This window comes from Protopterus annectens, chromosome 7.part0 (assembly GCF_019279795.1).
Source record: "Protopterus annectens isolate FY-2018-M chromosome 7.part0, PAN1.0, whole genome shotgun sequence".
Classification (NCBI taxonomy): domain Eukaryota; kingdom Metazoa; phylum Chordata; order Ceratodontiformes; family Protopteridae; genus Protopterus; species Protopterus annectens.
Genome location: NC_056739.1, coordinates 321,708,502 through 321,727,863, shown reverse-complemented (window position 1 = coordinate 321,727,863; position 19,362 = coordinate 321,708,502). Strand labels below are relative to the sequence as shown.

Below are 19,362 nucleotides of genomic sequence, written 5' to 3'. Positions count from 1 at the left end.
GGTAACAATATCAGACATTATTTATATTTGTTTGAACAGACTACAGGCTTTCATACTTTTCTATCTCATAGTGCAAAAACTCTGGGTAAAGCATAACATAATGGGGAGGGGGGCATAGGTCCAAAAATAGGGACAGATTGTAAATATCCCTCCTATAAACTTAAAAAGTTGTTAGAATAATGGGATTTATGTCAGTATACACTTTTTGAAGGATATGAAGTCATCTGAAACTCAGATGTCTGCCATTATTTAGTGATTTCAGTCCTCAGTGGTTTGTCAGACAAAAACCCACATTTTATGCAGAAAAGACTAAAAATATAAGGCAAAAATCAGGACAGATGAAAGGAATGCAAGCTTTTCAAGACCTTCATAATCCCAGTTATTACTGCATTTCTGTATTGATCAGCATTTGAGGTGGAGTTAACTCATGTCACCAAATGAGATGGCCTGGATATATACTGACCTCCTTTGCTGAATCAGCGTAGTCAATACCTAGAGTAGGCATGGCTCGGATGATGGCCAGAATTGACTGCAGGATGTTGCCATAAATAATTGATTTGAATTCCAAACATTCTTCCTCAGTGTACCCGTCCTGGTGGATAATCCTGTGAACGAAGAGAGAATAGCCAGAGTGTGTAACCAAAGTTTGTGCCATTATTGCACTTACAATCTACAATCTTTGTAATGTTTTCCAGTGGTTTCTATGCTCAGACGTTAAGACCCCCCCTAGCATTTACAACATCTGTACAGTAGAAGTATACATTGTGGAGTGTTAACCTGATATGATACCTTCAGGACAGATAGAACACACCTTATGGTAATATGCAAACAGAGGTATTTCATATATAGATTGCAACAACTGTAGAAAGAGTAAAAGCCTGTCAGAGCTAAGCAGTTTACTGCTTCCAAAATCTTGCTTTTAATAAACACTAAGTATTGTGAGGTAGTCCACAATCCTTGTACAGCCAGTGCCTGATAGTTCCTACCAGTACAAATACAGTAATGTTCATAATTATACTACTGCTAGTGGTATATGGTTTTCTTTTTCTTACCCCGGTTTGTGTGGGCAAAATGTTCAATGTTTTATTTGTGGTCACTTTCTAAGTTAGGTGTCTTCTGAATACGAAAGTTCCCAAAGCAATCTAGTAAATGCCTATTCTTCTGCTTCTTGTATTACAGTAACAGGAAGTACCCTGCCAGTATAGTTGCCCTCATTTTTCATACCTATTTGTATTTTTCATGCCATATCCATAATTATAGTAATATCAGTCTTGTCAAGATACCATGTATAATGATGAGAAATGGCTGGCCTTTTTTTTTGCAAAGTTTGGACATTCATCTATGATGGCAGTGTAGTAATTACATGCCTGCCCAGAGCAATGAGGACCCAAGTGGAGATGTTTTGTTGTGAGGGATTCTATACTGGTTGAGAGCATATATGCCCCCTGTATCAGATACATTAAATGCAAAAGAAGTAGAAAGTGGCTGTGGGGAGGCCTCACAGTTGCTTAGTGGCACATACAAACCAAAAGCATTATTGTATATCTAAGCTTTTTAGGGTCAGAGAAGAAGGACCTCCCCATGTTCTAAGGAATACTTTAGGGTGTGAATGCCACAGTATGGATCCTTTAAGGGAATAGAGAGGATTATCAGCTTTACAAAGCAAACACCACAATTCTCATTGAAGTAGTTTGCCAAGAGGTGCAGCATAATCCATGTTAAGATATGTATATGGGAGTTTGACTAAAAATGATTGGGTAGATTATAAATTATGTATAATGTTTACAACTGGGAGTATGTCAGTATGGTTTATGATATAACATGTTTGCAACTAGGATTGTGTTGGTGTGGTTTGTTTTCATTTATATAAATGTATGATTGTTTATGTTGTAAGTGATGGTTTAATAAAGATGTTTCTTATTTAAAAAAAGGCAGAAATTGAATAATTTATGTAATGTTACTTAGGTTATATGAAATATAGCAATATATGTGAAGTATAATGTTTGTTAATGTTAATTTGTTAATGCAGTTTGATTACTTTTGTATAAATGTAAATTTGCCTTTATCACAAGTGATAGTTCAATAAAGGTGTTTAAAAAAAGATATGTATATGGGAGAAACTTAATAGCAGTAGCCTTGTACCCATGTCCCAACATACAAGCTAGAGCTACAGTGTACATCATAGACTTCCAGGTACAATGAGTATTTTTCTACTGACCGTTGTAATACCCAGGCTACTTTTATGCAGCATCCAGAACCAGAGAATCTTACATGGTCAACACTGAGTATTTATGGTCACTCACTACAGCTGCATTTATAATGTATATTGCTTCATTAAAAATGGACATCAGCAAATTAATGACATTTTTCTAACTTAACTGCATCCATAACTTTGGCTACTAGTATCCAAAAATTAAAGTGGCATTAGTTATATGTCCTGGCTTCCCAGATTACCTTCAAATATTCTAAATTGCTGGTAGCAAATTCCCAGAGCAAATGTGAGCCATGGGTTCTCTCTGTTTAAATATGAATGTAGCCCTTATGATAATGTTTCAAGGTAAGAATCTACAAAGACAGCAACTTTATTGTTTTAATCTTGTAGGTTAAATGACACGATTCCCAGTTATTCTGGCTGCAGATCTGATCAGAAAACATGGAAAACTATATACTTACTTCATCTGTTTGACAATGGTGCTTTTTCCTGATTCACCGGCTCCTGAAACAACAGTCAAAAGTAAGGTCTTCATTAGTGAGAGCAGTAACTATGTGTACATCTGATCATTAGATGGGGGCAATGCTCAGGGAGCAAAGTGTTTTAAAACGATATACCAGGGACATTGATGTAGCAGTAATGTCTTTTAGAACATTTGATACTAAATATGCACCCTCTCTTCCATTTCTTTTGAAGACTTGTCCCTCTATAATTTTACTTCAGAAATGTATTTACTTCATTCTGACTATCAGATTATAAAAATATCCAGTCCTGATTTTGCCAACCCCAACACTAAGTGTTTTACAGTATGAAAAATCAAACCACTTGTGGGATGATGTAATGCTTTACTTCTTCAACAACAAAGGATATCTAAAAGGGATTTAAGACAGTAGTACATGTGTTACATAGGTTCTTATGATACAAACTGGTATCTAGTATAAAGTGACCATATTTTGAAAATGAAATCAAGTGACAAACATCTGAACAATCTTGGCACATTCATAAAAACTACATTCATGAGCAACATGATATTAACTTTTACTAGATATTAGTGTCCTTATGTATGTGTGTTTGACAATCCACTCGTTCTATGAAGACATAGTAGGGCTAAGAGGGTGGGATCTTTCTTGGCCAGAGAGGACAAGTTTACATCAGAGGAGTCTCTATAGAAAAGATAATATAGTGAGAAGACAGTCAGCTGGTCTGAATTACAAAGGGACCTGAAGCCTATGAAGGTTTCTATTTAGAAAGCTCAAATTTCTCCAGATGAGTGATATGTTTCAATAAGTTCATATCAAAGGGGGCATCGTATTCAATACTGGGGCACATACGAGATGAGTACAAAGGAAGTAAGACTGCTTTGCTTCTGGTTGAAATTACCTTGCTTTTTAGTTTGATGGGCTAGAAGGATGTTGTAACAACAGTGGAGATATGATGATCAATGGGAAGTTTGTAATACACAAGGGTCCCTAGATTTATAGTGATGGTAGGGTTATGTCCTATTTCTTTTTTGATGAGGAACTATTTCTTCCATAACAGTGGACTACACTACATTTTGTTTGTACTTTAATTTTATGGCTATTGCATTTTTTGCATCAAATTAAAGCTCCCATGTAATTAAAAAACAAGCATTCGTCCAGTTACATTGTATACCTTATTTTATATTAACCCTTATGTGCTTAATATGTACTGAAACAAATAGCAAACTTTTCCTTCCAGGCTTCATGCAATTCATTTATTCAGTCATTTGTTAGCGCCTATAGTACTCTATTAGCTTTCATTCTTTCATCTGAATGAACTACATTTACCATAATCCTCTAGAAAAAGGATCAGAAAGGTACAGAAGGAGTTTGAAAGACTAGGTACGGCACTTGTAAGAGCAATAGACACACTCTAGCATTCTCAGACATACTGCCTCTCGACATGGTTAGTTTTAGACTTACATATTTTCGATTTTTGCATTTCTAGCCTCACTTTCCTGAGAATACAATATTACTGGAAGAACTCAAATTTTAACACATTCACTTCAATCTTGCAGACCTTCCTGACATGTAGGAATTAATGGTATATGGTAGAACATGTAGATGTTTTCCACAAAGGGCATGTGTGATTTCATAATATGATTTTTTTTTAATTTTTTTGTCTAAAACGACATTTTTTACTTGCCTCTACTAATTCTTTTTTTTTTCTTGTATAACAGCAATTTATCTTAAATTCCTTGAGAATGGTGTGGAAGATTAGAGTCATGAACATTCTGGTAGTTGAATACCGGGTCTTGTCCTGCTAAGAATCTAAAGTTCCAGTAGAAAGATTTAGTCTTTAGTGGGTGAAGAAGTGACAATCTGGAATTCAAGTATCACTACTGTGAGGAGGGTATATGCAATCCCAGGTGGCCGTATCTGGGTAGTGGTCATTAAGTGCAGTGGAAGTATGATCTTACGTGTTTCCATTCTCATACTAAACATATAGTCAGGGATTGAGTAAATAAGTGTGCAGCTTTGAAAACAAAGCTTAAATGATTATGCAAACCAGTGGTCACCAAATTCTGCATCTTCCACACACATAAGGCAATGGATTATTGCTGTTATGTAATACCATTTAAAAATAAATAAATTATTTACTTTTTAATGTCCCCCTCAGCCCTTACCTCATATCTAACTCGTATGGAGCTGCTACATATTAAGCCAAACACCATTCTCCTTGGAGACTTCAACCACCCCTCCATAAACTGAGCAAAGTATGCATCCTCGAACATGTATTCCCAGAGATTTCTCGACTTCTTCAATACAAACTCCATGGACCAGTTAGTCTTCAACCATACCAGGGGGAGTTAAAATCCTGGATTTGGTCCTTACCAATATAGTGCAACTTTGATCCCCACCATTTTTAACTTCCTCTTTATTCAAATCAGACTACAGTTCAATCACACTCATTGTAAGACTAAAGCTTGACTCATCTTCCAGTACCTCAGTATTCAGAGATTATGCGAAGGCTAATCCACTAAAACTGAGTGATGAGCTGGCTAAATTCAGAAACCCCTTCCATCTTGATGACCCCACTGCTTATGCAGAATCCTTTACTGCCAAATTTCATGCCCAGGCAAATATCTGCATGGATGCATCCGTCCCTGTCAGAAATAAATATGTCAAATTCAAAACTAAACCCTTGTGATGGAATCCAAATATAAACAGGCTCTATAATAAAATAAAAACTTATTACATACAAAAATATATCTAACTCTCAAGATGCCCAAAAAGCTATTACTTAACTAAACAAGGAACTCCGAACTTTGATCAAATAAACCAAAGCCAGATATGAGGTAAAAATAGCTACCAGGTGAAGGACAACCACAAAGCCTTCTTTAATTATGTTAAAAATGTCACAAACAATGCTCAAAACTTTACAGAGTAAATAGAAAATTGTATCACATACTCAGATCCAGAGGACATAGCAGATCTTCTAACATCCATCCATCCATCCATAGCTCCTTATTCCCATTTCTGCATATGGGGTCAAGGTGTCAGTTTGACAGTGATAATTATCTAGAGCCAATGTACACATTGCCTGATGGCATATTTAACAAAAATTTCACCCTCCTCCCTTCCAGTATTCCAAGATCACGTATCCAGACATACACCCCCCCAAATCTCCAAAGAACAAGATCCCAAGGTGCTATCTAAGGCCAAGAACACCACATCTATGAGGTCAGATAACATACCAGCCTGCTTTCTGGTCAACCTGAAACATGACTTGTCTGATGCACTACAGAAACTATTCAATATATCCAGCAAAATAGCCCTCAAGCCTGATGTGTGAAGAACAGCAACAGTCTTTTCTTTGCACAAAGTTGGGGCGTCAATGGAACCGGGTAATTACAGACCCATAAGTCTGACTAGTATTATCTGTAAGGCTGTGGACAGGGTCATCATGGAATTAGTATAAAAAAATGAAGGTATATATCTGATTCTTGATCCAATCCAGTTTGGATTTGTTTAAGGCAGGTCCTCCCTACTTAACCTGGCCAACTTCAAAAAAGTTACTGAAGCAGCAGATTGGGGCAAAACAGTGCACAATACATATCTAGACCTTGAAAAGGCATTTAACACCACTCCACACTTGTGTGTCATAGATAAACTTTACCAGCTAAATGTCAATTCCTATGTACCTCATTGGAGAGCAAATTGTCTCACAAGTAGGGTGAGAGGTTGTACCTCCGCCAAAAAAAAAAAAAAATCAGTCAGTTGTGGTGTACCCCACGGTTTAGTTCCTGGGACATTCCACTTTGTTTTTTTACCTCTTTGAAGTCAAAGGTAATGTTTATGGTTTGTGGCTGACCAAGTTTGGTAATGACCGCAAACTTGGTGCCATCATACACTCTCTAGATGATATCAACTTCCTTGAAGAAGGTCTATCTCAAAGAAATAGCTGTTGTCAAAACCATGGAATAAAACTAAATGCCAAGAAGTGTATAATGTTATCTTTCAGCAATCATGACTCCCCTTAAAAGTCCCACATTGGCAACGCACTCCCTGAAAATTAATCCTGTAGGAAGGGATCTGGAATCCTATGTTGACAATGAACCCTTCTTGGTAACTGAGTATCTACTGTCATAAGGATGTCCTTTTTCATTGCACAGCTTATGTCTGAAAGTAAAAAGCAATGTCTTTCGGCTTCTCCTGTTAGGGGTTGTCACAGCTGATCACCTGTCCACAGATTGATTGGCAGTGAAGTTTTTACAGTTTCGAGTTACCAGCCCAGTGCCCAACCTTCACAGAAGACACACACACACACACACACACACACACACACACACACACACACACACACACACACACACACACACACCCCTACCTACATGTCATTAAAACTCGCCCAATCACAGGGAGGACATGCAGACTCTGCACAGAAGGCACTCCAGCCGAGAATCAAACAGGAGAACCTCTTGCTGTGAGGCAACAACTCTAACTGCTGCACTACCACAGCTACTCTACAGCTTATATCTGAAAGCATTGTGTCCAAATTCAGGAATGTAATTGTAACTGTATGTGTGTGAATGAGAGGGAAGATAGAGGAATGGTGAGGATGCAGGGAGTAGAGGTGATGAAGGTGGATGAGTTTAAGTACTTGGGATCAACAGTTCAGAGTAATGGTGAGTGTGGAAGAGAGGTGAAGAAGAGAGTACAGGTAGGATGGAGTGGGTGGAGAAGAGTGTCAGGAGTGATTTGTGACAGACGAGTACCTGTAAGAGTGAAAGGGAAGGTCTACAAGAGGGTAGTGAGACCAGCTATGTTATATGGGTTGGAGACAGTGGCATTGACAAAAAGGCAGGAGTCAGAGCTTGACGTGGTAGAGTTAAAGATGTTAAGATTTGCACTGGGTGTGATGAGGGTGGACAGGATTAGGAATCAGTATATTAGAGGGTCAGCCCAGGTTGGAACGTTTGGAGACAAAGCCAGAGCGGCAAAATTACGTTGGTTTGGACATGTGCTGAGGAGGGATGCAGAGTAGATTGGGAAAAAGATGCTAAGGATGAAGCTGCCATGTAACAGGAAAAGAGGAAGGCCTAAAATAAGGTTTATGGATGTGGTGAGAGAGGACATGCAGGTGGTTGGTGTGACAGAGCAAGATGCAGAGGACAGGAAGAAATGGAAACAGATGATCTGCTGTGGCGACCCCTAACGAGAGCAGCCAAAAGAAGAAGAAGAAGACTATTGCTTGTTATTTATACATGTTTCCAAAAGAAAATGGACTTATTATGACTACTAGAGCTTATAGGTAAGAAGAGAAGCGGTCAGGAAGAATATAATGTGCTAGAAATGGATTGCATTTTCTTTGCTACTTATTTCTGACAAAGACGCACAGATAACAGGTTTTAAGATTTTCAAGGATATTTTTAAGAATGAATGGCTATTCAGCTTACATCTTATTGACATTGGTAATGTGCTTCAAGAGGGATTTGAAAATTTTGAAGAGGCACTTATGTATGTACATATACACCTTACACATGCACACATCTTGTATATAAATATATGGGTCTACTTCATATCCACGAAAACCCACATGATTGAATTACATTTCATCGAGATGACTTACACAAAATACCACAACATCGAAAATGTAAATTGTTGAATTCCACATTATTGAACACTCCTCCCCAGACGTCTACAACCAATCCACCCACCTATCCCTCCATAAATAAAACATTTGAAACCTTCCATTACACCTACAATAAAACATTACTTACCCTAAATAGAAACCACAACTTCCTACAACTCCAAATGTCCCATAATTCTTCACACCCTTAAAAGAATGCCACAAACATACTACAGAACAAATACCTGAAACTAACAACCAGTGACAACTAACCACACCCCTAAAAATGAACATGTACAACAAACCTATAAAACAAATAAAACATAACAACTATATTTCCTCTGTCGTTTTTGCAGGCCCTCCACACCCCCAGAACTTAAATATACCAACTCCAAGATTGCACTATCTGCAACGTCAGTTAATTGTGTTGGACAATGTGGGATTCAACATTTTAAGGGTTCAATGTTGTGGTGTTTGTGTAAGTCATCTCGATGATATGTAATTCAATCACAGATTTGAAGTAGGCCAAATATATATATATATATATATATATATATATATATATATATATATGAATGAAATGCCATGGCACTTCTATACACTAAGTTTGTAAAGGCTCCACGGCCATTAGCCTTGTACACACATATGAAGATTATAACTTTTTTCTATCTCTCTCTTCACATCTCATCTTGCCTCATTAGTTTAGTTTCGTAGGTGATAGACTTAGGGTCTCATGGATAAAGCTGACACTGCTAAAAGACTGGGGATGCTTAGCAGTGCCAAATGTTTACTTGTATTGGAGGGCATCTCATGTGAGATTCCTTTGTAAATGGTACACTTGGAAGCCAAGGCCTTGAGGAATGACAATAGCCACAACTGAGTGGGAGAGCCAGTGACCCTCTCCATGTTTAGTCCTTTGGCACAATAATACATAAGTACTGTATTGAGTGGTCAGTGTGATTGTGGAGGCTATTATATGAGCAGTAGATTATTTAGAAACAAGCCAATGGATGGACATGACAGCTGATATGGCTGTTAACCTGAATGAGCTTGATGGTTGTGATCACTGGATTAAATGGATGGTTAGACATCTTCAAATTATATACTGATATCAGTTCCTGAAGGGAGACATATTTATACTGCAAGACCACTGTACTCAGGAGTATGTTTTGGTAGGGGTCAGCTACTTGGTGTAGAGAGTTTAAATAATATATTCTCAAAAAAAAGGAGGAGTCTGCTGAAGGAGAAGATTGGTCCCAAGCATTTAGGTTTTACAGTAGATCTAAGGCTGTGATATTAGTGAATAATCTGTACATGCAGATAGCAGTGACTCATAAGAGTATTAAGAAACAGATGGAGATTAGCTGGAAAAGGCAAATCACTTGGCTGTACTGGATTTTGATTTATTTGACCCTGAGGCATGCTATGCAATTCTGGAAATTTGGAATATTCCGATAGCAGTGTTTACAGAATTATTTTTATACAACAAGCCATTTATAGCATATCTATCCAGAAGGTAAGTACAGGGCAGAGTCCAGGAACTCACAGTTAGGGGAGAGGGGACACATGATGCTCCACAGGGGTTATTGCTGAGATAGGCTTCATTTAATATTATTCTTTGACCTCACATAAGGTATGACTAAAACTTCTGTCAATATCTTTACAGAAGACACTTTTGTTTGTGTTGCAGTATCCGATAGGGAGAGATAGTTGAAAAGGCTACAGTAAAGGTCTGAAGTAGCATCTTCACTTCAGGCCTTCCAAGTACATGGTGATCCACTTGGGAATGTAAACCTTGTGAAAGATATGCGCTTGAAGGAAGAGCAAGCTAGAAAACCCATAATAGAAAGATTTGGGACTTATAAACTAGTAGACACTGCAAGAAAACAGCAGCAAGAATGAACCAGATGTTAGAGTGCCTATCAAGGGTCATAGCATCTGGTACAGGAAACTGATGAAGCTTTTCTGTCAGGCACTGTTAAGGCCATAGCTGGAATACACTATCCAGTTCTGGAGGCCTTACAGAAGGAGAGAGCTCACACTATTAGAGAGGGCAGCTACATTTCTACTGGGACTGGCGGAAGGAAGTGTGAAGAAAGGCCTGTGAGGTTAAGCTTTCTTCACTATAATAGAAGAGGGTGAGTGGTATAATGTATGTGATGGGATTAGGCTGGGCAGAAAGTACAGGGTGGTTAGGTGGGCATAAGCACCAGAGTAAGGAAACATAGTTCGACCTGGCATCTACAATTGCATCTTCATGATGACAGAAGGTGGAAAAAACTGTCAGAATGTGTGGTAGAGATTAACATCGGGTGGGGAGGGAGTTAAAAAAGCTTTAAACACTTAGATGAAGGGGTAGAAGAAGGGAGAGGAAACTGCCTTGTTTGAGTTGTAGCATTTGAGCAATCCACAAAGACTCACAATTCTTCATCAGTCATCTGTTTTATTATGCTATATCTGTAGTTCTATAAGTGTTCATTAAATAATTATTCAACACACCTTTGCATGCCTTACTTACACCTTCTGTGTGAAACCCTGGCTGTAGATTGAAACTATACAGTTAGCCTCATAGGTAAGTACTACTTAACTGCCTTTAAATGCCAATTTAAGCCTTACTAAAATATAAATAGAAAAACAGCACACATCATTTTATAGGATATATACATCAGAGTTAGGTGTTAGTAAATCATATTTTATTCCCACCTAGCCATGGTGTATTGCCATAATGATGTGAAAGCATTCCAGTTGATTTCACCCCCTCATTATAACACTACCATATCTGTTGCAGATATGACATATTCACTTCCCACAGTCGCCATCTGGCAGGTAATTAGTGCAGGTGTGGCTGTAAAGGGCTTCATTATGCTTTTGGAAAGCTCCTCATAATGCTGTTTTCTGTTCTAATGCTTTACCTTTCTATTCCTGCAGTATGTTCTCCCCTACCATTCACCAGTCAGTACTGGTAAAGGCGAGGCACAAAGACTCTCCTCTCTGAGCGAACTTCTCTTCAGCTGTGAAATTCAGCATTTCTTCCAGTGCTTCTGCATAATATAATAAAACAATGCTTGAATTATAGTTTTTGGCATGTGATGTCAAGCATAGCTCTGAATCTCTTAGTGCGAGAAATCTGGACACAGCCTAAAGTAATGCAGGGACAAAGGCCCAAAATAGGTACAGATTTTAAATACTACTTTTGTAAACCTAGAAAGTTGCTAAAGTAACAGGAATTGTATTGGCATGCATTTTCTGACGGATATGAAGTCTGAAACTCAAACGTATGTCATTATTTAATGAATTAGATCCTCAGTGATTTGCTAGAAAACCACAAATATTATGAGAAACAAACCAAAAATATGAGGCAAAAATCTGGACAGTTGAGAGGTCTGATGTCAAGGAACACATAAACCCTGCAAAAACAGCAGCTTCCTGCATAAAGCTATCATGGAATACCATTGCCTCTTTCTTGTTTACATAATCTCAACATTATTTGAGCATGGAGGCTGTGTTCAAAATTCAGATTTTGCCTTCAGGAAATTGCATTGCTAACCTTTTCATTATATTCTAATTATATTTCTGCATAGACAAGCCTGCTTGGAATAAGCAAGTAATGTTAACCCTACTGTCGATGCACTGGATGCCAGAAACACAGATAGATAAGTACCAGCCTAATGCTTTTATTCTCCGGTATTTCTGTACATTAATGCATGAGTTCATATTATCAGTTATAGTTAGAAAACAGAAAGCCAAAGAATGTTGTTTATAATTAATGTTGCAATTTATAATCATAGCTGACCCCTGCTGCTTTTCACAGCTGTATTTTGCTCTCTAAACTCCCTCAGTGACTTCTGTATGACTTGTAATGCACAAACCCAACTGAAGAACAGACATTACCAACAGCTGTTATCTGTCACTGTTGTGAAGCTACAAATGGTGTATTCATATATCATTGGATATGTAGCGACCAGCAAAGAGTTCTGAGCTATTCCCATCACTATAAAGAAAACTGGGTTTTTGAAATAGAGACTTAATTATTAGCATTATGATTTCTGGATTTTAATTTTTACTAGCTCCAACCCACACAACCATCAAGTATTAGACAGAGTTGCCTCCTTCTAAATCTCCATCATCTCTATCCCAGAGGTATCCTGTTGGAGTATCCCTTCCTATATGGACTAATCACCACCATTCACACACTGACACCTTTACATGGAGTGGTGATCATAGGCTATTAGTGCTATAGTAGTGTGTGTGCGTGTGTGTGTGTGTGTGTGTGTGTGTGTGTGTGTGTGTGTGTGTGTGCGTGTGCGTGTGTGTGTGTGTGTGTGTGTGTGGTGGGGGGCAGTGAGGACTGTTTCTTTCTTCTTTTGTTTCCTTCCCCCTTGTTTTATTCCCCTGGTATGCATATATGCAATTGTGTCAACACATTATATAGTGCTGCCCACCACAGGCACCATTGCCATCTCTTCCAGTCTTCACTGCCACGTGGTTATGCACTAAACTGCAACCACTCCTTGAATTAATTAATTTAATTAATTAATATATTTACTTATTTATTGACATTTGATTACTGGGAAAGTCCGAATGGATAGGTGCTCATTTTCAGAGGAGGTCTGGGGAGAAAAGCTCCAAAGTATTACAAAAACATTTTAAGAGATTTAATAATTTTACAATCTTTCAAAAATAATGCAGAAACATCTACAGTTTAAATAATTATACGAAGTTAGACATAGTGGAAACATTGGTTAAGTATAAATACAAACTATATGACACTGATTTAATATTTAGAGAAATGGTAGCCAGTTTATAGAGAAATTAAATGTAAGTTAGCATAATGCAAACAGGAATTGCAACATGAACTGAGAGAAAAAAATAGGGTTATGGCATATTTAGAAAGAGAATCGGGGAGAGAAATAGACTGAAGTAAGTGAAGAAGGGAGAGTAAGGAGATGTAGGGTATGAACAGGTACTTGCTCATATTTAAGGATATAGTTTATCCTGAGGTTGAGCAAGAACAGAGTCACATTTTTGCTAGCAGAGTTGTTCTAAAAGACCGGAAGGAGGGTATTGACCTGAAGGACACAGATAAGAATTGCAGGCCTTAGCAACACGTTATGATTGCAGACCATGTCCAGCAGCTTTCATAGGTTTGTGGTAAGAGAGGAGTTTTTGGTCATTGGATTGTAATGACCCAGTATATAGTTGTGTAGAATGATATTTGCTGCTGGGTTATTTTATAGGTGGTAAGAGGCTGTGTACATGTTAGATGATGGTGTAGTGCTAACCAGTGTAGGCTTTTTAGTGCTTTAAATGTGCTACAATGCATTAATTTAAATGCCTAATCCCACTTCCAACACAAACATACAGTGACTTCAGTCTGTTTACATTTTACAGATACTGATATCGTGAATGCTGCTCTGATGTCATGCCTGTGGGCCAACCTAAAGACAGCTAATAGCAAAGCTTGAAGAACCATTAACACTGTATAAACTGAGTCATTCTCAGAGATGAGCTTTGTGTGTAAGTTTGTTGTCTTCTTAGGTTCATAGATTTTGGTGTTATGTATACAACCCACTGGCCTTCAAGAAGCTTGATTGCAGAATCTATTGATGGAATTGCCTTTGCCCAGTTAGTATATATTGGAATAGTGTTAGTAAGCTGGTTAATGTTATTGTAGTTGGTAATTTACTCCAAAGTGTTAAAAGCTGTTGGGTAAGGAATCTGCCCCATGTATTCCTCTTACTTATGTTAATTTTAAGGAAAAGGTTCTCGGATTTTGCATTGGTTCCTCTCAATGTATCTTCTGGGTATAGGATTTCAAACATAATTCTGGTTTTATAAGCCAAGCTCAAGTTCTCTCAAAGTAGTCTGAAAAAGATATGATATCTGTAACTTGTCTGAGTAGTTCATGTTTTCCAGACTGTTTTCTTCATTAAGAAACTATCAACTTTCTAAAGCTGCAACAAAGAGCTAGTTTTTTACATTACGATAGGTCACATTATATTTTGTAACTATCCTGCACGATGATGAATATAGTGGTGAAGTGATTTCACATGGCCTCTGGGTTACGCATTTAAGTATGAGTTGTGCAACATGGTAAGCTTGTCAAACGTGGGTTGCAATATATATATATATATATATATATATATATATATATATATATATATATATATATATATAATGTGTGTGTGTGTGTGTGTGTGTATATATATATATATATATATATATATATATATATATATATATACACACACACACACACACCTACAGAGAGAGCGAGATGGGTATGTAGGTAACCTATAGAAAAAGTTTCCCCAAACTCTCTAATGGAGCTGTCCCCCTGCAGCCCTCACATTCCCACTTAATTTTCATGTAAATATATATATATATATATATATATATATATATATATATATATATATATATATATATATATATCAGGGTTGAGATTGGCATAATGGTTAAGGTGTTAACCTCACAGACACAAAGCACAGGGTTTGATTCTCGCCTTTCAGGGAAATTGGCTAGGCTTAAAATGACTCACAAGGGCAGCTAGCTTAGTATTTACCTATGAATGTATGTACATACTGTATATATGCACTAACTCTGAGATTATACAGTACCAGAGAAAGGGTAAAACTACTAAGATCCAGCACAAAATAATGGTCTTAATGCACTCTTTCTTTGATGTGTATATTATTCATTCACTTGGATTTGAGAGATAACAGAGCATTTTGACTATAACAGAGGGAACTATATATATATATATATATATATATATATATATATATATCTATATATATATATATATATATATATATATACATTTTTTCCCCCCTACAGTTTGCTGATCATCAACCCCCACCTGACCATTTGGTCCATTTGTTCTCCATCACATGGGTGAAGGTTGGCCAGGAAATGCCATCTTTAGGGGCAACCATCAATAGGTTTATAGGTTCATAGGTAAGTACTAGACTATCGGCCCTGGGGCCTATACATGCCCAGCCAAAAAAGTACCCTGGCTTTTGCCACCCAAGAAAATTATTTTCTTGTGCCACTGTCGAGCAGGGTCTCAGAGGTGATCCCCAGGGTGAATTTCCTAGTTACCGTCCAGTCATCAAGATTTTTCTTGAAGAGTGCTAATGAGGAGCTTTGTTTGATATAGATAGGTAGTTTATTCCAGAGTATGGGAAGTCTCTGGGACAGGAATCTATCTCTCCGGCATGTTCTGTTTATTGTGGTGACAAGGTTTAGGTCCCTAGAGCGTGTAGCTCGGAGGGATTGGGATTTCTTTAAGTGGAGCATGTCCAACAGCTCTGGGTTTGACATAGCTTTGTATGTTAGGCAGAGATCACCTCTGAGTAGGTGATATGTGATGGAGTAAAGCTGGAGTTTTTTGAGACGGTCAGTGTAGGGCATCTGTTTGAGGCCGGTAATCTTCTTTGTGAGGTATTTCTGCAGCCTTTCCAGTTGTTGTAGATGTCTTGTGAGGTACATACCAAAAGGGGCGTTGTACTCTATAATGGGTCTAATGAGTGATAAGTAGAGGGGAACAATGACCTCTTTTTTCTGGATGAGAAAGCTTTTGTGATGAGGTGTACCACGTAGAAGGATTTCCTGACTACTGTGGCAATGTGATTATCAAAGGAGAGACTACTGTCCACCTGTGTCCCAAAGTCTCTTATCACACTTTCGGTGTTAAGTATACTACCGCCTATGTTGTAGTTCATGGGTACAGAGTTTTTACCAAAGGGGATGACAATGCACTTTTTGGCATTGAGCTTGAGGCCATTGCTTTGACACTGGGCATCTGTCTCAGTGAGGCCCTTTTCTAGGATGTCCACATCGTTAGGAGTTTCGATTATGGCTCCTAGTTTGCAGTCATCTGCGAACTTCGTTAGCCAAAGACCTTCTGTGTTAGCCTGTACTTCAGAGAAGTAGATACCAAACAGGAGAGGACCCAGGACTGAACCCTGTGGTACTTCACTTGTCACTGGTCTGAAGTCGGATTTGGAGTCTGCTACTTTCACTGTGTGGGTTCTGTCAGTGAGACAGTTGGCAACCCATCTTGTGACATAGGGATTTATACCTAGTTTAGTGAGTTTATCTATAATTCCAGAGTGGGGAATGGTGTTGAAAGCCTTGGCAAGATCTAGATAGGCTGTGTGAACCACCTTACCCTTGTCTACGGCTTTGGTGACTGCTTCAAAGAAGTCTATCAGGTTTAGGAGACATGATCTGCCTTTTGCAAACCCGAACTGGGTGGGGTCCAGAGTTTGGAGATTACCATTGTCTTTGTTTATAAGTTCCATGATGATACGTTCCATGGCCTTGCAGACCAGGCTCATCAGGCTAATGGGGCGGTTGTTCCCAGGGTCCATGGTGGCTCCCCCCTTGTGGAGTGGGATAACCGTCACTGTGCGCCATTCAGCAGGCACATAGCCTGAGGTGAGGCTATGATTGAACATGGTACTTAGGTGGGGTGCCAGTTCATTTTGTAGTTCATATAGAACGCAGCCTGGGATGTTGTCTGGTCCCATGGATGCTGTGTTCTTGGCTTTGGAGAGTGTGGTTTTTAGCTGTGCAGCCGTGATTACAGGCTAAATTATAGATATAGCATAAATTATAGATATATTTTATAAACAATAATACCTGACAGGGTGGATATTGTGAGGTCAAAGCTGTTAACTCTGGAAGGTTCATTATTTTCCTATAAAATCCACCCATGAAAGCCATAGTACTTTGCTAACTTGTTCTATTTTACTTTTCCAGGATTTTTCTATACATTTTTTAAATACCCTCTCATTTGCTTAGTATACACATTGCAGCATGCTGTTTACCCCTCTCCCCCACACACACATCTGGCTGTCTCAAGCCTAGCACACAATAGAGGGTCTCCATTTTATTCTCACCACTCACACACAGCAGGTTTCCAGTTCTGCCTCTCTCCACCTTAGACGTAGTAGGGTGCCCAGTCTCACTGACCCCTTCCAATCTTATGCATATAGTAGTTACAAAGCATCGGAAACATATCACTAACATAGAAGGAAGATTTTGCTATACATATTTTTAGTTCTTCATCTCTGAAACCCAGTACTTCTGTCTGAGAGTTTGGGATATTAATCAGGAAGCATTAGTTTCCACAAGTCTTTACATCTACAGTTAGTTCCTATTGTCTTTTTCTACTTTCCTCAAAAAAGTCTGATATTTTGTTGAAAGAAATCTCATCCCAGACTATTATTTTTAAACATTTTATTAAAAACTTTTGCATGAAATAGTAATATATATTACTGAATTATTCACTGTAAATGAACATTTTTTTTTTAATTAAATTACATTTAGTTGACTGGGTTGGCTGTATTGGGCAGTGCCTGTTTTCATATGGGGGATCCAGGGAAAACTGAATATCACAGTGTACTCACAGAGCCATATTCAATAATGCTTACACTGTGTACACTAAGTGTACACAATATGTATTCAGGAACATCCCCACCACATTTTTAGTGCTTTGCAGTCAATCAGAAAGATTACACTAAGTGTACATGTAGTCTAGACATTGTGGTAACCTTTATGAATCCCTGTCAATATTTAAAGCTGCAAGAAAATCAGTAGGAAAACTAAAATTAGGAGGAAGAAGGTGTGAGTTATGTATGTGTTGCCTGTTCACTGAGAATGGTGTACACTTACTGTAGGCATTACTGAATTCTGGGGATAGTGTCAGTAATGGCTCTATATTGAAATCCTAAAGCCCATAACTGAGAGGACCGTAACTGTGAAGGTGTTGATTTTAACAGATGTTCATGTTTGGACTGTACCCCTTCAATTCCATGTAGTTCCCCCCACATTCCCTGCCTCTTAGATAGGTTCATAGGTGTGTACTAAGCTAGTGGCCCTGGAGCCTTTACAAGCCTAGCCCATAGAAGTGCCCTGGCATTGTACTACCCGGCATTTGTTCCCAGTGCCTCTATCAAGTAGAGCCACTGGAGTGATCCCCAGGGTGAACTTTCTATTTCCCATCCACTCATCAAGATTTCTCTTGAAGAGGACCAATGAGGTGCTCTGCTTCACATGTATGGGAAGTCTTTTCCAGAGCATGGGCAGTCTCTGGGTTATGAACCTGTCCCTCCAGCATGTTCTGTTGATTGTGGTAATGAGATTGAGGTCTTTGGAGTGTATGGTGTGGAGGGATTGGGATTTCTTTAGATGTAGCATTTCTAACAGAGCTGGGTCAGAGATGGCTTTGTAAGTCAAGCAGAGATCGCCTCTTAGTAGATGATATGAGACAGAGAATAGCTGGAGTTTTTTGAGTCTGTCCATGTAGGACACGTGTTTAAGGCCTAGGATCCTCTTTGTGAGGTACTTTTGTGGCCTCTCCAGCTGTTGCAGGTGTCTAGTGAGGTACATGCCAAATGGGGCATTATATTCTATGATTGGTCTAATGAGGGAAGAGTCGAGAGAAATGATTACCTCTTTCTTCCTGGATGCAAAACCCTTGGTAATGAGATGTGCCACATAGAAGGACTTTCTGACCACGGTGGCAATGTGGTGGTTAAAGGAAAGGTTGCTGTCAATCTGTGTCCCCAGATCTCTTATAACACCTTCAGTGTTCAGTGGGCTCCCATCAATGTGGTAATTATTTGGCACTGAGTTTTTCCCAAAGGGGATGATGATGCATTTTTTTGGCATTAAGCTTAAGGCCATGGTTTCGACACCAGTCATTGGTCTCAGTGAGACCTTTCTGTAGGATGTCTGCATCACTTGGGGAGTTAATAATGGCTCCCAGCTTGCAGTCATCTGCAAAACTGGTCAGCCAGAGTCTTTCCATCTTGGCCTGGACTTCTGAGAAGTACATGCCAAACAGAAGACCCAGGACAGATCCCTGTGGGACTCCACTCATGACTGGTCGGCAGTCTGACTTGGTATCCGCTGCTTTCACATTGTGGGTTGTATCTGTGAGCCAGTTTGCAACCCACCTAACAATATAGGGGTAATGCCTAGTTTGGTAAGTTTGTCAATAATTCCTGACTAAGGAATGGTATCAAAGGCCTTGGCCAGATCGA

The 19,362-nt window shown here is 38.7% G+C and overlaps 1 protein-coding gene across 1 annotated transcript in view; it reads right to left on the bottom strand.

Moving 5' to 3' along the window:
- GNAT2 (G protein subunit alpha transducin 2) overlaps window positions 1–19,362 on the bottom strand; it is a 241,372-nt gene that overhangs the window by 138,650 nt on the left and 83,360 nt on the right. The window contains exons 2-3 of the mRNA XM_044076872.1: window positions 2,674–2,716; window positions 464–605 (exon numbers count right to left, since the gene is read on the bottom strand). Of these exons, the coding sequence (XP_043932807.1) occupies window positions 464–605; window positions 2,674–2,716 (185 nt within the window). The remainder of the gene's footprint in view (window positions 1–463; window positions 606–2,673; window positions 2,717–19,362) is intronic.